Consider the following 15,434-nt stretch of genomic DNA (forward strand, 5'->3'; position numbering starts at 1 on the left):
TAGTATTACTGTCATACATTCTATAACAGTAAATGTAGGTAGGACATGTTCAGGAGTCTGTATAGAGTGCTTATATGCTAAAATATCATAGGGCACGTAATTGCAATAGTTGCTGGCGTTTTACTTCGCCCATACCATTGACCACAATGCAAATTATTGTATATGAAATAAGTATTGCCTCCTACAGAAAAAAAAACGATTCCATACGCCGTAGTTGAATGTATTGTAGAAAATGTTCAGGAAACTGTATAGTGTGAAAATAAGATCGAAAATGTAATTGCAAGTGTTGCTGGCATTTTGCTCCGCCTATATCATTGGCCACAATGTAACTCTTGTTGTCAACGTTTTGAGAGCTATATTTTCTTAAACAATTAATGCATTAAATTTGTTAATCAGTTTTAAGAGCTCTACTGCCTACTTACTTTTCAAGTAGTTTAGTGTGGAAAAATAATATAACAGTTCTCTGCAACAGGCACAAAATACAGGCTGAGTTTTCAAAAATCTAACCTTAAAAAGAATTTGCCCATTGTGAATAATACATCAATAACAAAACCACAATTATTTTCCTCCAATAACAAACCAAAGATTATATATTCTCTAGAAAACGGATCAAGTTGTGCCTTCACAACCAATCATTTATATCATCGCAAAATGCCCTACTTTATCTGCATAAAAAATAGATGATCGCTCGTTTCTATCTCGCTAGTACAGAAAACGCAAAAGTTAATTACAAGGGTATATATTATTTAAAATCTTATAGTGGGTCTCTTTTGCTTTAGGTGGAATTGGAAAATATAAATATTTGGTCCGTAAATGGTTAATAGTAGACCAAGGGAACATTTGGAGGATATCATTTATATTATTGCAAGGGAGACAAGCTATTACAAAGGCAATTACGGATTTCTCGATTTGAATGTCTGTCACCAACAAAATCATGTCCTTCAACCAAGAGTGGCGGTAAAGTAGTGGATACAGACCCTGGGTACAGTGTCATGTTCTTAATCTGAGACAGGATTCCATTAACGAAATGCTTAAATTGAGCACGATCATAGGACATTTGATATTTCAAACAAAATCTTCAAACATTATTAGGTTTCCTCTCATCAAGCAGGTGGCAAATGGACCCCTTCACAGAGGGGTATTGTGTGGTGTAAAGTTTGAATGAGAGTTTCCAGTTGAGTAAAATCTGTTGGTGGAAGGAGTAGAGCATAAGAGCGAGTTTCTGTATAGTGAAATCACAGCTTAAGAGAAATTGTATAGCACCAATTTTCTTAAACATTTCCCTGGGAACTCTGACCTTAGTATTAGCCGACATCCATCCAGGAGGTGGCGCTAGTGTGCGTGGTTGGATTGGCCACCCATGTGAACCAAAGAGTGACTTGATTTATTTATTTTTGCTGAAAAATACTGAACAAGATCAAATAAACCGAATAGGCCCTCGAGATGGGTGTGGCGGTTCGGTTCTGCTGGGTACCGGCTCATGTTGGTGTGGAGGGTAATGAAGGGTCTGATAGGTTGGCTAGGAGTGCGTGTGGGAAGGAGAGAGTGGGTGTACAGGTACCGTTAGGACGGGGAGAAATTAAAACGTTAATAAAGGGGTTGGGTGTTGACTGTTGGCAGAGGATGTGGGATGGTAGCAGGAAGGGGAGAGGATATTATGGGGTGCAGTGGACAGTGAGGGTCGAGGTGAGGAATATGGGGTGTAGGAGAGAAGAGGTTATGTGGTGTCGACTAAGGTTGGGGCATACAGGACTGAGCGTGTCATTGAAGGTCATAAGTAAGCATCAAACATGGCAATGTGATGGGTGTCGAGTGGAGGAAACGGTTGAACATGTGTTGATGTATTGTGAGCAGTATGATGTTGAGAGGGAAATGTCTTATGAGAAGTTTAGACGGGAGGGTAGGACGTGGGATGTAGAGAGGTTGCTGGGGGACGGGAAGGGCAGTGGGATGGTAGCTAAGGCTGTATGTCGATTTCTCAGGGCTACAGGTCTGAGCGCGACGATATAGAAATGGCACTCCGGTACGGTAGGTGGCGGTATATGCACCTTCAATGGATGCGATAATTTAAGAGGCGAAGAAGAAGAAGCAGCGGCAGCAGCAGCAGCACTCGCACACTCAATTTCATAGATATGTCTAAACTACAATCGTTTCGTTTGTTTTTAAATGAACGTTTAACTGCGGTTGCCGTGGAGATTTTCGAGGCAGCTCGGGATACATTTATAGAGTACCAGGAGGAGAACGATCGGTTATGTAGGCTGTTGCAGATCTCACCGGAGATAGAATTGTCTACAATAGGTTTGTATTATAGATAATGTATTTACATTTATGCAATGTTACAGTTGACTTGCTTAGCCAGATAGTGTACGCATACAGTCCTGTTAATACTTTAGCGACCATGTACAGACTTATGTGATCATGGAACACTTTCCTTGTTATTGTTTCTGTCAGTGTATTGTAGAGTCACCGACTAAAGGGTCCGCCTCTGTCACTTACCTGATGTCTGCCAAACGTAAGGAATGCCTGGAATGTTTATGCCAGGCTTTCTTGTGGTTGGTGGGTTAGTGTTCTTGGTTATTCTGGCAGCCTTGCCATTGTTCTATATCTTTTTACGCATGGACTCTAACTTATGAATGTTGCTGTATAGCGAATTATTAATTCCAGGCTTGGTTACGGCCTAGAGTAACCTGTTATTTTCTCCAAATAAAACGTCCGGGTATAAAGTAAAGCATTGCTCTCTTCCAGTTACTTGTGGACGTTACAATAACTTAAACGGGGCAAACGTGACTGCTCTGAAAGCTACTGCTTTATTCAGCGTTTGTGTCAGTCAACTTGCTTTGGAATGTTTTGGCATGGCTGTAATTTCCAGTAGCTAGCATTTGCGCTCTAATAAGTACAGTTTGTTTACCGGATTAATTCTCAAATTGCAGCTATCCAAAACCAAATTGTGTAATCATGGATATGCCAATCAAATGTATGCTGTGAAAATATATAGGCCTATACTGTGACAAACAGAACTATGTTATCGACTCCATCTGGTGTAAAAAAAATTCTCACTAACAACCCACATTTTATCACAGGACATTTTGTTTTTCACTAGGAAAGTAGAAGAATTGAGACACAAGGTCCATATGCTATTTAACAAGTATAGCTACAGGTAGACACTTTCTTTACATAATTTTTGTGGATAATACCCCAGGGTTTGACCAAATCCAGTTTGCCCGAAAGCCACGCGTCATTCTTTTCGAAATCTGATCAGAAAACAAAGGCAGGTTTTCACAAATGTAAATTTGTAGCTAGTGGTTCTGATCCTAAAACATTCTGGAAAATCTGTGAAAACAAAAATGGATGAATCTGTTACCTACAGCACTCAGGTATGAGAATGTAATATTTACCGACAAATCAAATATGGTTTAGAGCCAATCAATAGCCACTTTGTTAGGTCAGGCCATGCACTTGAATCTGCCCGGCCCTCTACTACTGATCCTACTGTTCCTCCTACTTCAGAGCGCCCTCTCAGGTCACCCCTCATTTCTCCTTTAGGCCAGTAAATTAAGTGCAAAAGGAGTAACTTACATTGGACCCTTACTGCTTGGTAGGATGCTATGGACACTAGTTTTCTGAGACTCTCTGTCAAAAGGATCTCAGCCTTGTTCACCTGCCTTTCAAATTCTCATTGAAACACTGCCGATTCTGCACTCATTACCTGTATTAGCTGCACCTGTTTGAACTCTTTACCTGTATAAAAGACACCTGTCCACACACTCAATCAAACAGACTCCAACCTCTCCACAATGGCCAAGCCCAGAGAGCTGTGTAAGGACATCAGGGATAAAATTGTAGACCTGCACAAGGCTGGGATGGGCTACAGGACAATAGGCAAGCAGCATGGTGAGTAGGCAACAACTGTTGGCGCAATTATTAGAAAATGGAAGAAGTTCAAGATGACAGCCAATCTCCCTCGGTCTGGGGCTCCATGCAAGATCTCACCTCGTGGGGCATCAATGATCATGAGGAAGGTGAGGGATCAGCCCAGAACTACACGGCAGGACCTGGTCAATGGCCTGAAGAGACCTGGGACCACAGTCTCAAAGAAAATCATTAGTAACACACAACGCTGTCATGGATTAAAATACTGCAGCGCACGCAAGGTCCCCCTGCTCAAGCCAGCGCATGTCCAGGTCCGTCTGAAGTTTGCCAATGACCATCTGGATGATCCAGAGGAGGAATGGGAGAATGTCATGTGGTCTGATGAGACAAAAATCGAGCTTTTTGGTCTAAACTCCACTCGCCGTGTTTGGAGGAAGAAGAAGGATGAGTACAACCCCAAGAACACCATCCCAACCGAGAAGCATGGAGATGGAAAGCATGGAGATTCCTAAAGAAAGCATTCTTTAGGAATGCTTTTATGCAAAGGGGACAGGACGACTGCACCATATCGAGGGGAGGATGGATGGGGCCATGTATCGCGGGATCATGGCCAACAACCTCCTTCCTTCAGTAAGAGCATTGAAGGTCATGGCTGGGTCTTCCAGCATGACAACGACCCGAAACACACACCCAGGGCAACTAAGGAGTGGCTCCGTAAGAAGCATCTCAAGGTCCTGGAGTGGCCTAGCCAGTCTACAGACCTGAATCCAATAGAAAATCTTTGGAGGGAGCTGAATGTCTGTATTGCCCAGCGACAGCCCCGAAACCTGAAGGATCTGGAGAAGGTCTGTATGGAGGAGTGGGCCAAAATCCATGCTGCAATGTGTGAAAACCTGGTCAAGAACTACAGGAAACATATGATCTCTGTAATTGCAAACAAAGGTTTCTGTAACAAATATTAAGTTCTGCTTTTCTGATGTATCAAATACTTATGTCATGCAATAAAATGCCAATTAATTACTTAAATCATGAAATGTGATTTTCTGTATTTTTGTTTTAGATTCCGTCACTCACAGTTGAAGAGTACCTATGATAAAAATTACAGACTTCTACATGCTTTGTAAGTGGGAAAACCTGCAAAATCGACAGTGTATCAAATACTTGTTGTCCCCACTGTATATCCAGGCATCGTATAATGTACAATTAGAGACAGAAATTTTTTATTTATGATTGAATTTGCACTGTTGGAACTAGAAGAATCATCAGATGCAAAATATTTATTCCATGCCAGGACCCAGGTCAGGTGATTGTGTTAAAGAATATTTATGCGGGTACCTGGGTAGAATGTTCTACCCAGATACCACAAGGATGTTCTCCGACCCTGTGTATATTCCTTCCTATGACGGTATCAGTGTTTAAACGATACACAGTTGGGGTTTCTTTGGTATTTCAATTATTTGGGAACAGTATGAAAAAGTTGCCTTTCTAAGGTTTCCACAACTGTATTTAGAAGTGAGAATTATTAAAAGTTAGACATTCCTGTCAGCACCTCTGACATTGGCCCCAGTGTGCTTTGGAGAATACAATAGACATGAGTCTTTGTGTAAAGGAGCGCAGGTATCTAGCTATCTTCACTCAGGCATGTCCCCCAATTTTAGGGAACCTAAAGTGTTGACAAATTCATTTAGAAAGGAGTCAAAGGTTCAGCATTTGGTGCCTTATTCCTAACATGCAATGACTACATTGATCATATGACTATAAACTTGTTTGATGCATATGCAGTTGATTTTCAGATTTGGTTGCTACAAATTAATAAGTCATACAGTACTGTGGAAAATTCTAAGGCACCAGACACTTGAACAAAAGCTGTTTATTTGAGTGGTTTTTTATACAAACAAAATGTCTTTTGTAGAAACATTACTGAAGTGTTCTATTTAATTTGGGTTTTCAATGTGATTCATGTGTTTTAATTCTAATGCAATTTTTCATTTTCATTTTGTGGTTCACAGATAACTTCTGCTTCTTCTCTCCAGACTCACTGCAGTTCTCACTCAGTGTCTCTGAAGAGGAGGTTCTCCCTGAGCAGCAGGCCTGGAACCCCAGTCTGGGGCAGGAGAACACAGAGGTCAAACAGATTAAAGAGGAACAGGAGGAACTCAGCACCAGTCAGGAGAAAGAGCAGCATCATGAGGTCTTTCACACCAAACACGCCATATTCACCTCTACCTGTGTGAAAAGTGAATGTGATCAGGAGGACCCATTTGGATCCTTTGTTCATCCCCAAACCCAGACTGTGGAGAACAGAGAGAGTGACTCTAAACCAACAGACATCCCACATTTTGACACTGTCACCCACCTAACGGGTCTCAGTAATGCCTATGGTTCTCCAAGTCATGAAATCAATGCCTTCAACCACAACTCAGCTGTAAGCAGCGATACTGTAGAATTTTACAACAGCCCACCAGTGGATCGCAGCCCATCTGTGGGTCACAGCCCACCAGTGGATAAACATTGTTCTAAACCCAGAACCTCATCTAAAACTACTCACCACTGCCGTGACTGTGGTGAAACATTTAAACTGAAAGCTAACCTACAGAATCATGTGACTTTCTCCAAGAGACCCAGTGAATGTAGCTACTGCAAGAAATGCTATGACTCCACCTGTAAACTGAGGGCTCATGTTCAACTCTGTCATGTGGAGAAACTTTTAAACTCGATGGAGTTCTGTACAGAAACACGAGGATTCACACAGGAGAGAAACCATTTAGCTGTGGTGACTGTGAGAAAAAGTTCAGTGAGATGGGGAACCTAGGAATGTACAATCTGACTCACACAGGAGAGAAACAAATTTTCTGTCGTGACTCTGGGAAAATCTTCAATCAGATGGGGGACTTAGCCATGCACAAACCGACTCACACAGGAGGAAAATCATTTTGCTTTGATGACCTTGGGAAAAGCTTGTGTCTGAAGAGGGAGCTAAAGAACCATCAACCAACTCACACAAGGGAGAAACCATTTGTCTGTGAAGACTGTGGGAAAACTTTCAGTCAAAAGAGGGACCTACATAGACATATACTGATTCACACAGGAGAGAAACCATTTAGCTGTGGTGACTGTGGGAAAAGATTTAATCGCAGCCAGAATTTAAAGCAGCATAAATTGACTCACACAAAAGAGAAACCATTTAGCTGTGGTGACTGTGGGAAAAGCTTCCGACATCAGGTGACCTTAGTGAGGCATAAACATACTCATACAGGACATCATCCATTCGGTAGTGGTGATGGTGTGAAAAAGTTTATTTGCAGACAGACCCAAAGCAACATAAACTAACAAAGGCAAAACAATGTTTTGCTGTGGTGTCTGTGGCAAAGGCTTCAATCAGAAGAGAAAACCAGCCAAGCATAAACTGACTCACACAAAAGAGAAATCATACAGCTCAAATTAAGAGACCACTGCAAAATCGTCAGTGTCTCTGGTTTTACTATTCATGTGTTTGAGTAAAATGAACAGTTGTTTTATTCTATAAACTACTGACAACATTACTCCCAAATTCCAAATAAAATATTGTTTTCAGACCTCAAATAATACAAAGAACTGATTTATATTCATTTTTTCAACAACAAAATACTAATGTTTTTACTTAGGAAGAGTTCAGAAATCAGTATTTGGTGGAATAAGCCTGATTTGGAATCGCAACTTTCATGTGTCTCTCCACCAGTCTGTCACATTGCTGTTGGGTGACTTTATGCCACTCCTGGCATAAGAATTCAACTAGCTCGCCTTTGTTAAATGGCTTGTGATCATCCATTCCATTCCTCTTGATCAAATTCCAGAGGTTTTCAATGTGGTTCAGGTCTGGAGATTGGGCTCGCCATGACAGGGTCTTGATCTGGTGGTCCTCCATCCACGCCTTGATTGACCTGGCTGTGTGGCATGGAGCATAATCCTGCTGGAAAAACAAGTTGGGAAACATTGCCAGAACATTTCCAGAAAGAAGCAGGTGTTCTTCCAGGATTACCTTGTACTTGGCATGATTCATGCGTCCTTCACAAAAAATGTGCCTGATTCCAGCCTTGCTGAAGCATCCCCAGATCATTACCGATCCTCCACCAAATTTCACAGTGGGTACGAGACACTGTGGCATGCAGGTCTCCGTCTAACCATTAGATAAAGTGTTGGGCAAAGCTGAAAATTTTACTCATCAGAGAAGATGACCTTACTCCATTCCTCCATGGTCCAATCCTTATGGTCTTTTGCAAACTTCAGCCTGGCTCTTCTTTGCTTCTCATTGATGAAGGGCTTTTTTCTAGCTTTGCACGACTTCAGCCCTGCCCCTAGGAGCCTGTTTCGAACCGTCCTCACTGTGCACTTCACCCCAGCTGCTGTTTGCCATTCTTTTCATAGGTCACTTGATGTCATCCTACAGTTGTTGAGTGACATTTGAATGAGTTGATGGTCAGTGGACAGTCTTTTTCACCCTCTGCCAGTCTGTAGCTTTGTTGTCCCCAATGTATGTTGCTTGACCTTGTTCTCATGAACCGCTGTCTTTGAAATATTCAGGATGGAAGCAACCTGACACTCACTGTATCCCTCTGCCAGTAAAGCCAGAATTTAACCTTTCTTTTCCTCACTCAAAGCTTTTCTTTTCAACTCTTTTGTCATGCTGAATAGTTATTTTTTTGTATTCAAATTACCTTTTAGGTACTACTTGCACAGTTTTTTCTATCCAGCTGGTCCTATTGCAAGAGGATAGTGATGACCACAGCATTGGTTTTTACTACAAAAAAGTATGAGGGAATCCTAAGCACTCATGCACCGACTCACACAGGGGAGAAATCACACAGGTTCTCAGGACTCCTGAAGACCTACTGTCTGCTGATGTGAAAACTACCCAGAAAGTGAAGAGAGATAATTAGGACAGACACACAGAATAGGTTTTGGATGTCTTTTGACTGTAAATGCATTATCAGGTTTAAATACTGTATCAACACAGAATAAAGCAATAAAACCTGCATAATGGCAGTCATTGGTCATTACTGACAGATTTTCCTGTTTGTGGGATATTTCCAAACTATACGTTCATAATAACATTGAAATTGTGAAAAGGATGATGAAGCAGTTTTTATCCAAGGAAAAACATTTGGAATTTCAGGTTTAGGGGGGATGATACATTTCTTCTGTTATTATCCATCTTTATGGAGGAGCTGTCTGATACTAGTAGCTACATTTATAGAGGACTTCACAGTCCTGTTATAAGCCATCTTTACAGAGGATTTGTCAGACTGGTCATTAATCAATGCTTTTGAGTAAAAAGAGTCAGAATTTCAAAAAATGCAGTTAGGTCTGGAAATATTTGGACACTGACACAATGTTCATAATTTTGTCTCTGTACGACACCACAATTGATTTGAAATGAAACAACTGAGATGCAATTCAAGTGTAGACTTTCACCTTTAATTCAAGGGGCTGAACAAAAATATTACTTTTAATATGATATTACAATTACTTTCTGTCCCTTGAAAAAGAGGGGGCTACATATTAAACATCTGTAATTCCTAAACCCTTCCTCCAATTTGGATGTGAATACCCTCAAATTAGGAGACTGCACTTCAAGCCCTTATTTATTATTTAATTGTAACTTGAATATATTTTGGTGAACAGTCAAAATAACTAAACTTGTGTCAGTGTCCAATTATTTCTGGACCTAACTGGGAGACTTGTCAGGATTGAGGGAAGGATGAACAGGGCGTGATTCGGGTCCATGCGCAGAGAGGTTCTTGTAGAAGACTCAACGCTGTGATTTCTGTCCAAGCAGCTTCTGCAAAGTACTCAAAAAAGGGTCTGTGTACCTATGAGATATTTAAGTTTTATATTTTGATTAAATTGGCACACATTTCAAAAAAACTTGTTTTTCCTCTGCCAGTATTGTGTATTTCCAGGTATGTTTAGCCAGGTTGTAGGACCAAAAGACACAGTTAACTCCAAACTGTGGAATAATATATATTTTGTTAACTTGATCCAGCAACAGGCATCATCGGAAGGTCATAGGTCAGTTGTGTGAGATGAGGAGGGAGACTCGGCTGTGCCTCTGTGCTGAGAGGTTGGGGGTCTGAGAGTTGTTCCTCCAGCTTAACACGCTGTGACCTGTAGGTCTAGGAGTCAGTGATCCACCGACATGAAATCTGGTGTGTTTATCACCGTGGGTTTTGTTAAGGCATGTCTGGAATGGTTGAAGGCAGAGCTGAAGTCAAAGCAATTAATGTTTTTACAAAAAAGATAGAGAAATACCTTAACGATTGCTGGTTGCAAGGTGGAAAAAGATCTGAAATCATATATCTGGACGTCAGTCTTTAAATAAACAAATGCTTCATTTTCAATAAGGGTGTTTAGTAGACGACTTCTCTGGTTTCATGCAGCATTTACTTTAAAAGGGTTTCTGCTTCACCAGTGACATTCACGCCTACTACAACCATCCTGTGTCTCAGATAAACCAGATGTGCCTATTGAGAGATTTTCTTTGGAAGACAAAATTCTGAATACAAGGACAGTTTGAGTTCTACAGAAACTGAGGGAGTGTTTCTGATGTGTTGTGACATCTGTCTGCATTCTTGTGATTATGTATGTTTGAGACGGAATGCATGTTTTTATCTCAGTATATCAGTACCAGAGTACCTATTCTCTTGTGTATGCTATTAAAAAGAGATCGTCTTCAGTCAGGTAAATAAAAAGATGTGCAGAAGGTAGAAAATTATACACACCCACAGGCCTGCATATTACACCATTTTAACCCTGCCATCCCCAGGCAGTCAGGTGAGTTTCTGTGAGTTACACAGAACAGTTACATGCTGTAGCAACATATTCTGACCAGTCCTACTAATGCTACTCAGCATTCAGGATGTGAAGAACCAGTTTTATTTATATGTGTGTAGGTTTGGTGGTGGGCTGCTCCATTAAACCAGTGAATTAGTCCCCCCCCCCACCAAAAGGGTGGGTTGCATTCCAGTCAGGAATCAGAATGTGCCTTTTTAGTCGTCTCAGTTTGTCATGCCTAGAGTTGGGCCGAGCGCATGCCTAGAGTTGGGCCGAGCGCATGCCTAGAGTTGGGCCGAGCGCATGCCTAGAGTTGGGCCGAGCGCATGCCTAGAGTTGGGCCGAGCGCATGCCTAGAGTTGGGCCGAGCGCATGCCTAGAGTTGAGCCGAGCGCATGCCTAGAGTTGGGCCGAGCGCATGCCTAGAGTTGGGCCGAGCGCATGCCTAGAGTTGAGCCGAGCGCATGCCTAGAGTTGAGCCGAGCGCATGCCTAGAGTTGAGCCGAGCGCATGCCTAGAGTTGAGCCGAGCGCATGCCTAGAGTTGGGCCGAGCGCATGCCTAGAGTTGGGCCGAGCGCATGCCTAGAGTTGGGCCGAGCGCATGCCTAGAGTTGGGCCGAGCGCATGCCTAGAGTTGGGCCGAGCGCATGCCTAGAGTTGAGCCGAGCGCATGCCTAGAGTTGGGCCGAGCGCATGCCTAGAGTTGGGCCGAGCGCATGCCTAGAGTTGGGCCGAGCGCATGCCTAGAGTTGAGCCGAGCGCATGCCTAGAGTTGAGCCGAGCGCATGCCTAGAGTTGAGCCGAGCGCATGCCTAGAGTTGAGCCGAGCGCATGCCTAGAGTTGAGCCGAGCGCATGCCTAGAGTTGAGCCGAGCGCATGCCTAGAGTTGAGCCGAGCGCATGCCTAGAGTTGGGCCGAGCGCATGCCTAGAGTTGGGCCGAGCGCATGCCTAGAGTTGGGCCGAGCGCATGCCTAGAGTTGGGCCGAGCGCATGCCTAGAGTTAACCCATGCAATGCTTCCTTGATCCAGCCCCTTGGTCTCCTCCATGCCTTGTGCTGACATGTATACAAAACACTCTCAGCTAACCCATTAGGCTTTTAAGTTACTTCCTCCTGTTCAGATCTTCCCATAAATACCTCTCCTATCCGTAAGAGCAGCTTGTGTTTAATTTCACTCCATCTCAGAACTTCCTCCTTGTCCTAAAAGTGCTATATGTAAACCTGGTGTGATATTTCACTCCATTTCAAGCACATTGATAGTTCATAGAACTAAAATGCTACTTACTGCATGGTCGAGTAGGGTCAAGCTAATTTCACAATCTTTGTTTGTGTTTACTGCTGCCGAAGGTGTTCAAATGGCAGTTTGGTTGCTAACCCAGTCGTCTACTTTAACATTGCTTCAGACAGTGAATACATAGGAAGAGTCATCTTTGAGGTGAGTTAATGTTTTTTACCGGTAATTGGTACATTACATCTTAAATTCCATATCAAATGGGTGTTGTGTGTTCTCTGAATCTGACAATTAGCCTTATCACGGGTCGGTGTGAGTACGCGATCCGGGTCGGTGTGAGTACGCGATCCGGGTCTGTGTGAGTACGCGATCCGGGTCTGTGTGAGTACGCGATCTGTGTGTGTACATGTGGACCAGATGTCCCAATAAAGATAATAAAACTTGACAAATGAGTCCCCTCTAAGTTTACTGGAGGACCCCCACTATGAAATGTCAGGCTCCGGGTTGGTTTAGGCTACAAACACAATTTGGTTATTAAAGTTATGGTTAAGTTAAGGGTCATGGCTAGATTAAGTTTTGTCATAAAGTTTAGGTTATTGAGGTTAGGGGATAGGTAAAATGGATTTCTGTGTTTTCAATCTCCATAAGGATAGAAAATGCTTTTCATGGTCCAAACTGGGCAGTGCTGGTTAAATTACAACACAGATCCTGTTAGACCAACTAAACAAGTAGTGACCAAAATCTGACTCAAACCGGTTGGCAGTAACAGGATGCGAAGATTCTAACATGACTGGTTCAAACTGGTCCCCAGTTTAATTGGTTTAACCAGTCTAGGTTGTTTTTTCAGCACTCTCACTAACCAGTGCTATTTTTACATTTCAGCTGAATGCTGACGTGGTGCCGAAAACAGCAGGTGGGGGAGAAGAACCAGCGATTCAATAACATTCCCTTGTACTTGAATAATGCTACATTAATTTAACTACATGAATTCTATGTTCAGATTTTTTTTTAGATTACAGCTCTATTTTTTATGGGTAAACTTGATTTCTCCCTCAGAGAACTTCAGAGCACTGTGTACAGGAGAGCGTGGCTTTGGCTACAAGGGATCCATTTTCCACAGAATCCTCCCTGGATTTATGTGCCAGGTAGGGTTGGTCTGACACTACAGCCTTTTAGAAATGTGGGATCATTTTTAGTGAACCACGAACTCACAAGGTAGAATCCTGAATATGCTTCCTTTAAACTGTAGCGGTCCTCCACTGATATTGTCTTTACGTAAGACGTGATATTATATCTAAATATGTGTTTTTATCTACAGGGGGAGACCTGACAAATCATAATGGAATTGGGGGGATGTCAATCTATGGACCCAAATTCCAAGACGAGAACTTCCAGCTGAAGCACACTGGACCTGGTAAAATCCTTCACCCTTTCTGCTTCCTGTCCTGAATGAAATGATCCTGAGTGTGCCAGCCTGTTGGTGCCATGATTCCCTGGCTGTACGATGCCAAGTCCTTGAAAACACTATCTGGTTTTCCGAAAAACACACAAGATCTTTTCTTGTCAGATCTTTATCAAAGCTGACCTGATTGGTTAAAATACAAAAGAGATCAGAATTTTGCCTCATGTGTGAACACACTTATTATAATGTCTGGCTTGACAAAGATGACAATGCAATTGTCAGGAGCCCAGCCAGATTGGGGACCCTGGAATTTTTTCATCTTATTAATCTTTTTAATTGAGTGCACAGTAGTGACATCTGCTGGTCAGAAATAAATATAATGTTTGATGTGCATATTGACCAAAATATTGGATAGGACTTTGTGACACAATGAGTGTTCATCTGTCATTCTTGCCTTTTCAGTCATCTTTTACTTTTAAAAGCTCTGCATCCAATGTATTGTTTTGTTTGAGGGCAGTTTTTTTTAAATTAAAGAAACACTTTCAAAGCTCTAACAGGATTTCATTCTCATCCACTGATGTTGCAAAAAGCCTTAGTTTACACCATGTTATGAAAAAGCACATGTTCAAACAAAGCTTTAGAAGACACGTGCTACTGTCACACTGACATTAACAACACTGTAGTTATGGTGAATCTGTAGTGCTTTGATAACTGAAGAGCTCCTGTGTCAATCATCCCACCTTTGTGGAGCTCTATCACCATCAGCTAGATGGCAATATTGGTGTTAGACACAATTGTCAGGAAGCGTTCAGTGTTTTGTGGCATTTTCAGCTTGTTTTTCTCTCAGATTACATGATATTCAATTTGTGATAAACACCCAACTTCAGTGCAATACCCAGCTGACTCCAGTCAATGTCTCCTGAAGAAGCACCATCCACTGACACTTTGGCCCTGTTTTACATGACCTAATGTTCTTTTCCCATTAAGGCGTGATCTCGATGGCCAATGCTGGGCCCAACACAAATGGATCTCAGTTCTATATCTGCACAGAGAAGACCGAGTGGTCAGTACACATTTAAGGCAGACCATCCATAGTGTCTCAGAAACATTATGCTGACCTAGGACCACTTTTAGAACATAATAATAACAATAATATGACACAGACCTGATTTTAGATCAGCACTTAAGGGGCATACTGAATAAGAGTTTTGATCTTAGACCAATATTAAAATTTCAGAACATAGAGAATAATATGATATGGACAGGAAGGATCTGATCCAAGATCAATACTCTTTCCACATAGATGCTTAATAAATACAGTAGTGTGAGTCTCTCTCACAGTCCAGGTGAAAGATGATGATAAACCTGTTGTCTCCTCTCTCAGGTTGGATGGCAAACATGTTGTGTTTGGCAGGGTAAAGGCTGGCCTGGAGGTGGTCAGGAAAATAGAGTCATTTGGATCACGCACTGGGCATCCTTATAAGAAGATCATCATCACAGAGTGTGGAGAAATTGAGTAGCCTTAATGGATAAACTGTATGTCCCAAACGGCATCCTACTGCCTTTATAGTGCACCACTTTGGACTGTGATGTGATAAACATGGATACAGGCGGGATGTCCTGGAATCCTCTACTGTGACTTCAATATGAAATGGTCAGTGGTCTGCTGTGATCCACAGTGGACCTGTTTTATAGAGAGTTGTACATAGGTTGTGTGTCTTTTCATTACAAAAGTTTCATTATTATTGACAAGTGATCCGGATTGGACTGTTCTGACAGTGGTGTGTTTCACTTTGATATTAAACTTTTCAATTAATAATTTATAACATGCCTTGATCTTAACTCTGCTAACATGATTGGTATCCAATAAAGCGTGTGTGTGCGTGTGTGTGTGCGTGTGAGAGACCATCAGTCAACTAGTTTTTATGTATTAATTTCTGGAAAGGAGAACTGTTTCACAGCAGGTATTGGCAGTTAAATATAGAATAACTTACATGGTTTATATGTTATGTATGTGTTCATCACCTTCATTTTGCAAAAGTATTCTCAAAGTACAACACAAACCCCAAGTTATAGGGTTAACCCTCACATAAATGACATGATATTATTAGTTCTGCAC

General features: G+C 41.9%; 2 protein-coding genes across 4 annotated transcripts; both read left to right on the forward strand.

Moving 5' to 3' along the window:
* The first annotated feature begins 1,397 nt into the window (after positions 1–1,397).
* LOC105029866 lies at positions 1,398–7,368 on the forward strand. 3 transcript variants are annotated; one of them, XM_034292097.1, is made up of 3 exons: positions 1,398–2,298; positions 5,904–6,706; positions 6,791–7,368. In XM_034292097.1, the coding sequence occupies exons 1-2, from the start codon at positions 2,133–2,135 to the stop codon at positions 6,680–6,682; spliced, it is 945 nt and encodes a 314-aa protein (XP_034147988.1). In that variant the 5' UTR covers positions 1,398–2,132; the 3' UTR covers positions 6,683–6,706; positions 6,791–7,368. The 3 variants fall into 3 exon arrangements, with proteins under 3 accessions (XP_034147988.1, XP_034147987.1, XP_034147989.1); XM_034292096.1 differs by having other exon boundaries at positions 1,399–2,298; positions 5,880–6,706; XM_034292098.1 differs by lacking the exon at positions 1,398–2,298 and adding an exon at positions 4,958–4,990 and having other exon boundaries at positions 5,880–6,706.
* Positions 7,369–9,862: 2,494 nt separating this feature from the next.
* Positions 9,863–15,183, forward strand: LOC105029867 (peptidyl-prolyl cis-trans isomerase F, mitochondrial-like). Its single transcript, XM_034292035.1, has 5 exons — positions 9,863–12,826; positions 12,980–13,058; positions 13,232–13,327; positions 14,303–14,378; positions 14,700–15,183. Exons 1-5 carry the CDS (start codon positions 12,800–12,802, stop codon positions 14,833–14,835), a joined length of 414 nt encoding a protein of 137 aa, XP_034147926.1. The 5' UTR covers positions 9,863–12,799; the 3' UTR covers positions 14,836–15,183.
* Positions 15,184–15,434: the final 251 nt, after the last annotated feature.

This window comes from Esox lucius, chromosome 5 (assembly GCF_011004845.1).
Source record: "Esox lucius isolate fEsoLuc1 chromosome 5, fEsoLuc1.pri, whole genome shotgun sequence".
Classification (NCBI taxonomy): domain Eukaryota; kingdom Metazoa; phylum Chordata; class Actinopteri; order Esociformes; family Esocidae; genus Esox; species Esox lucius.

Excerpts from the sequence above, each read along its gene's own strand:
- LOC105029866 (XM_034292096.1), top strand. The coding sequence starts at position 2,133 with ATGTCTAAACTACAATCGTTTCGTTTGTTTTTAAATGAACGTTTAACT. Across the intron at positions 2,299-5,879 it reads GATAGAATTGTCTACAATAG|ATAACTTCTGCTTCTTCTCT; the intron begins GTTTGTATTATA and ends TGTGGTTCACAG.
- LOC105029867 (XM_034292035.1), top strand. The coding sequence starts at position 12,800 with ATGCTGACGTGGTGCCGAAAACAGCAG. Across the intron at positions 13,059-13,231 it reads TCCCTGGATTTATGTGCCAG|GGGGAGACCTGACAAATCAT; the intron begins GTAGGGTTGGTC and ends TTTTATCTACAG. Across the intron at positions 14,379-14,699 it reads TGCACAGAGAAGACCGAGTG|GTTGGATGGCAAACATGTTG; the intron begins GTCAGTACACAT and ends CTCCTCTCTCAG.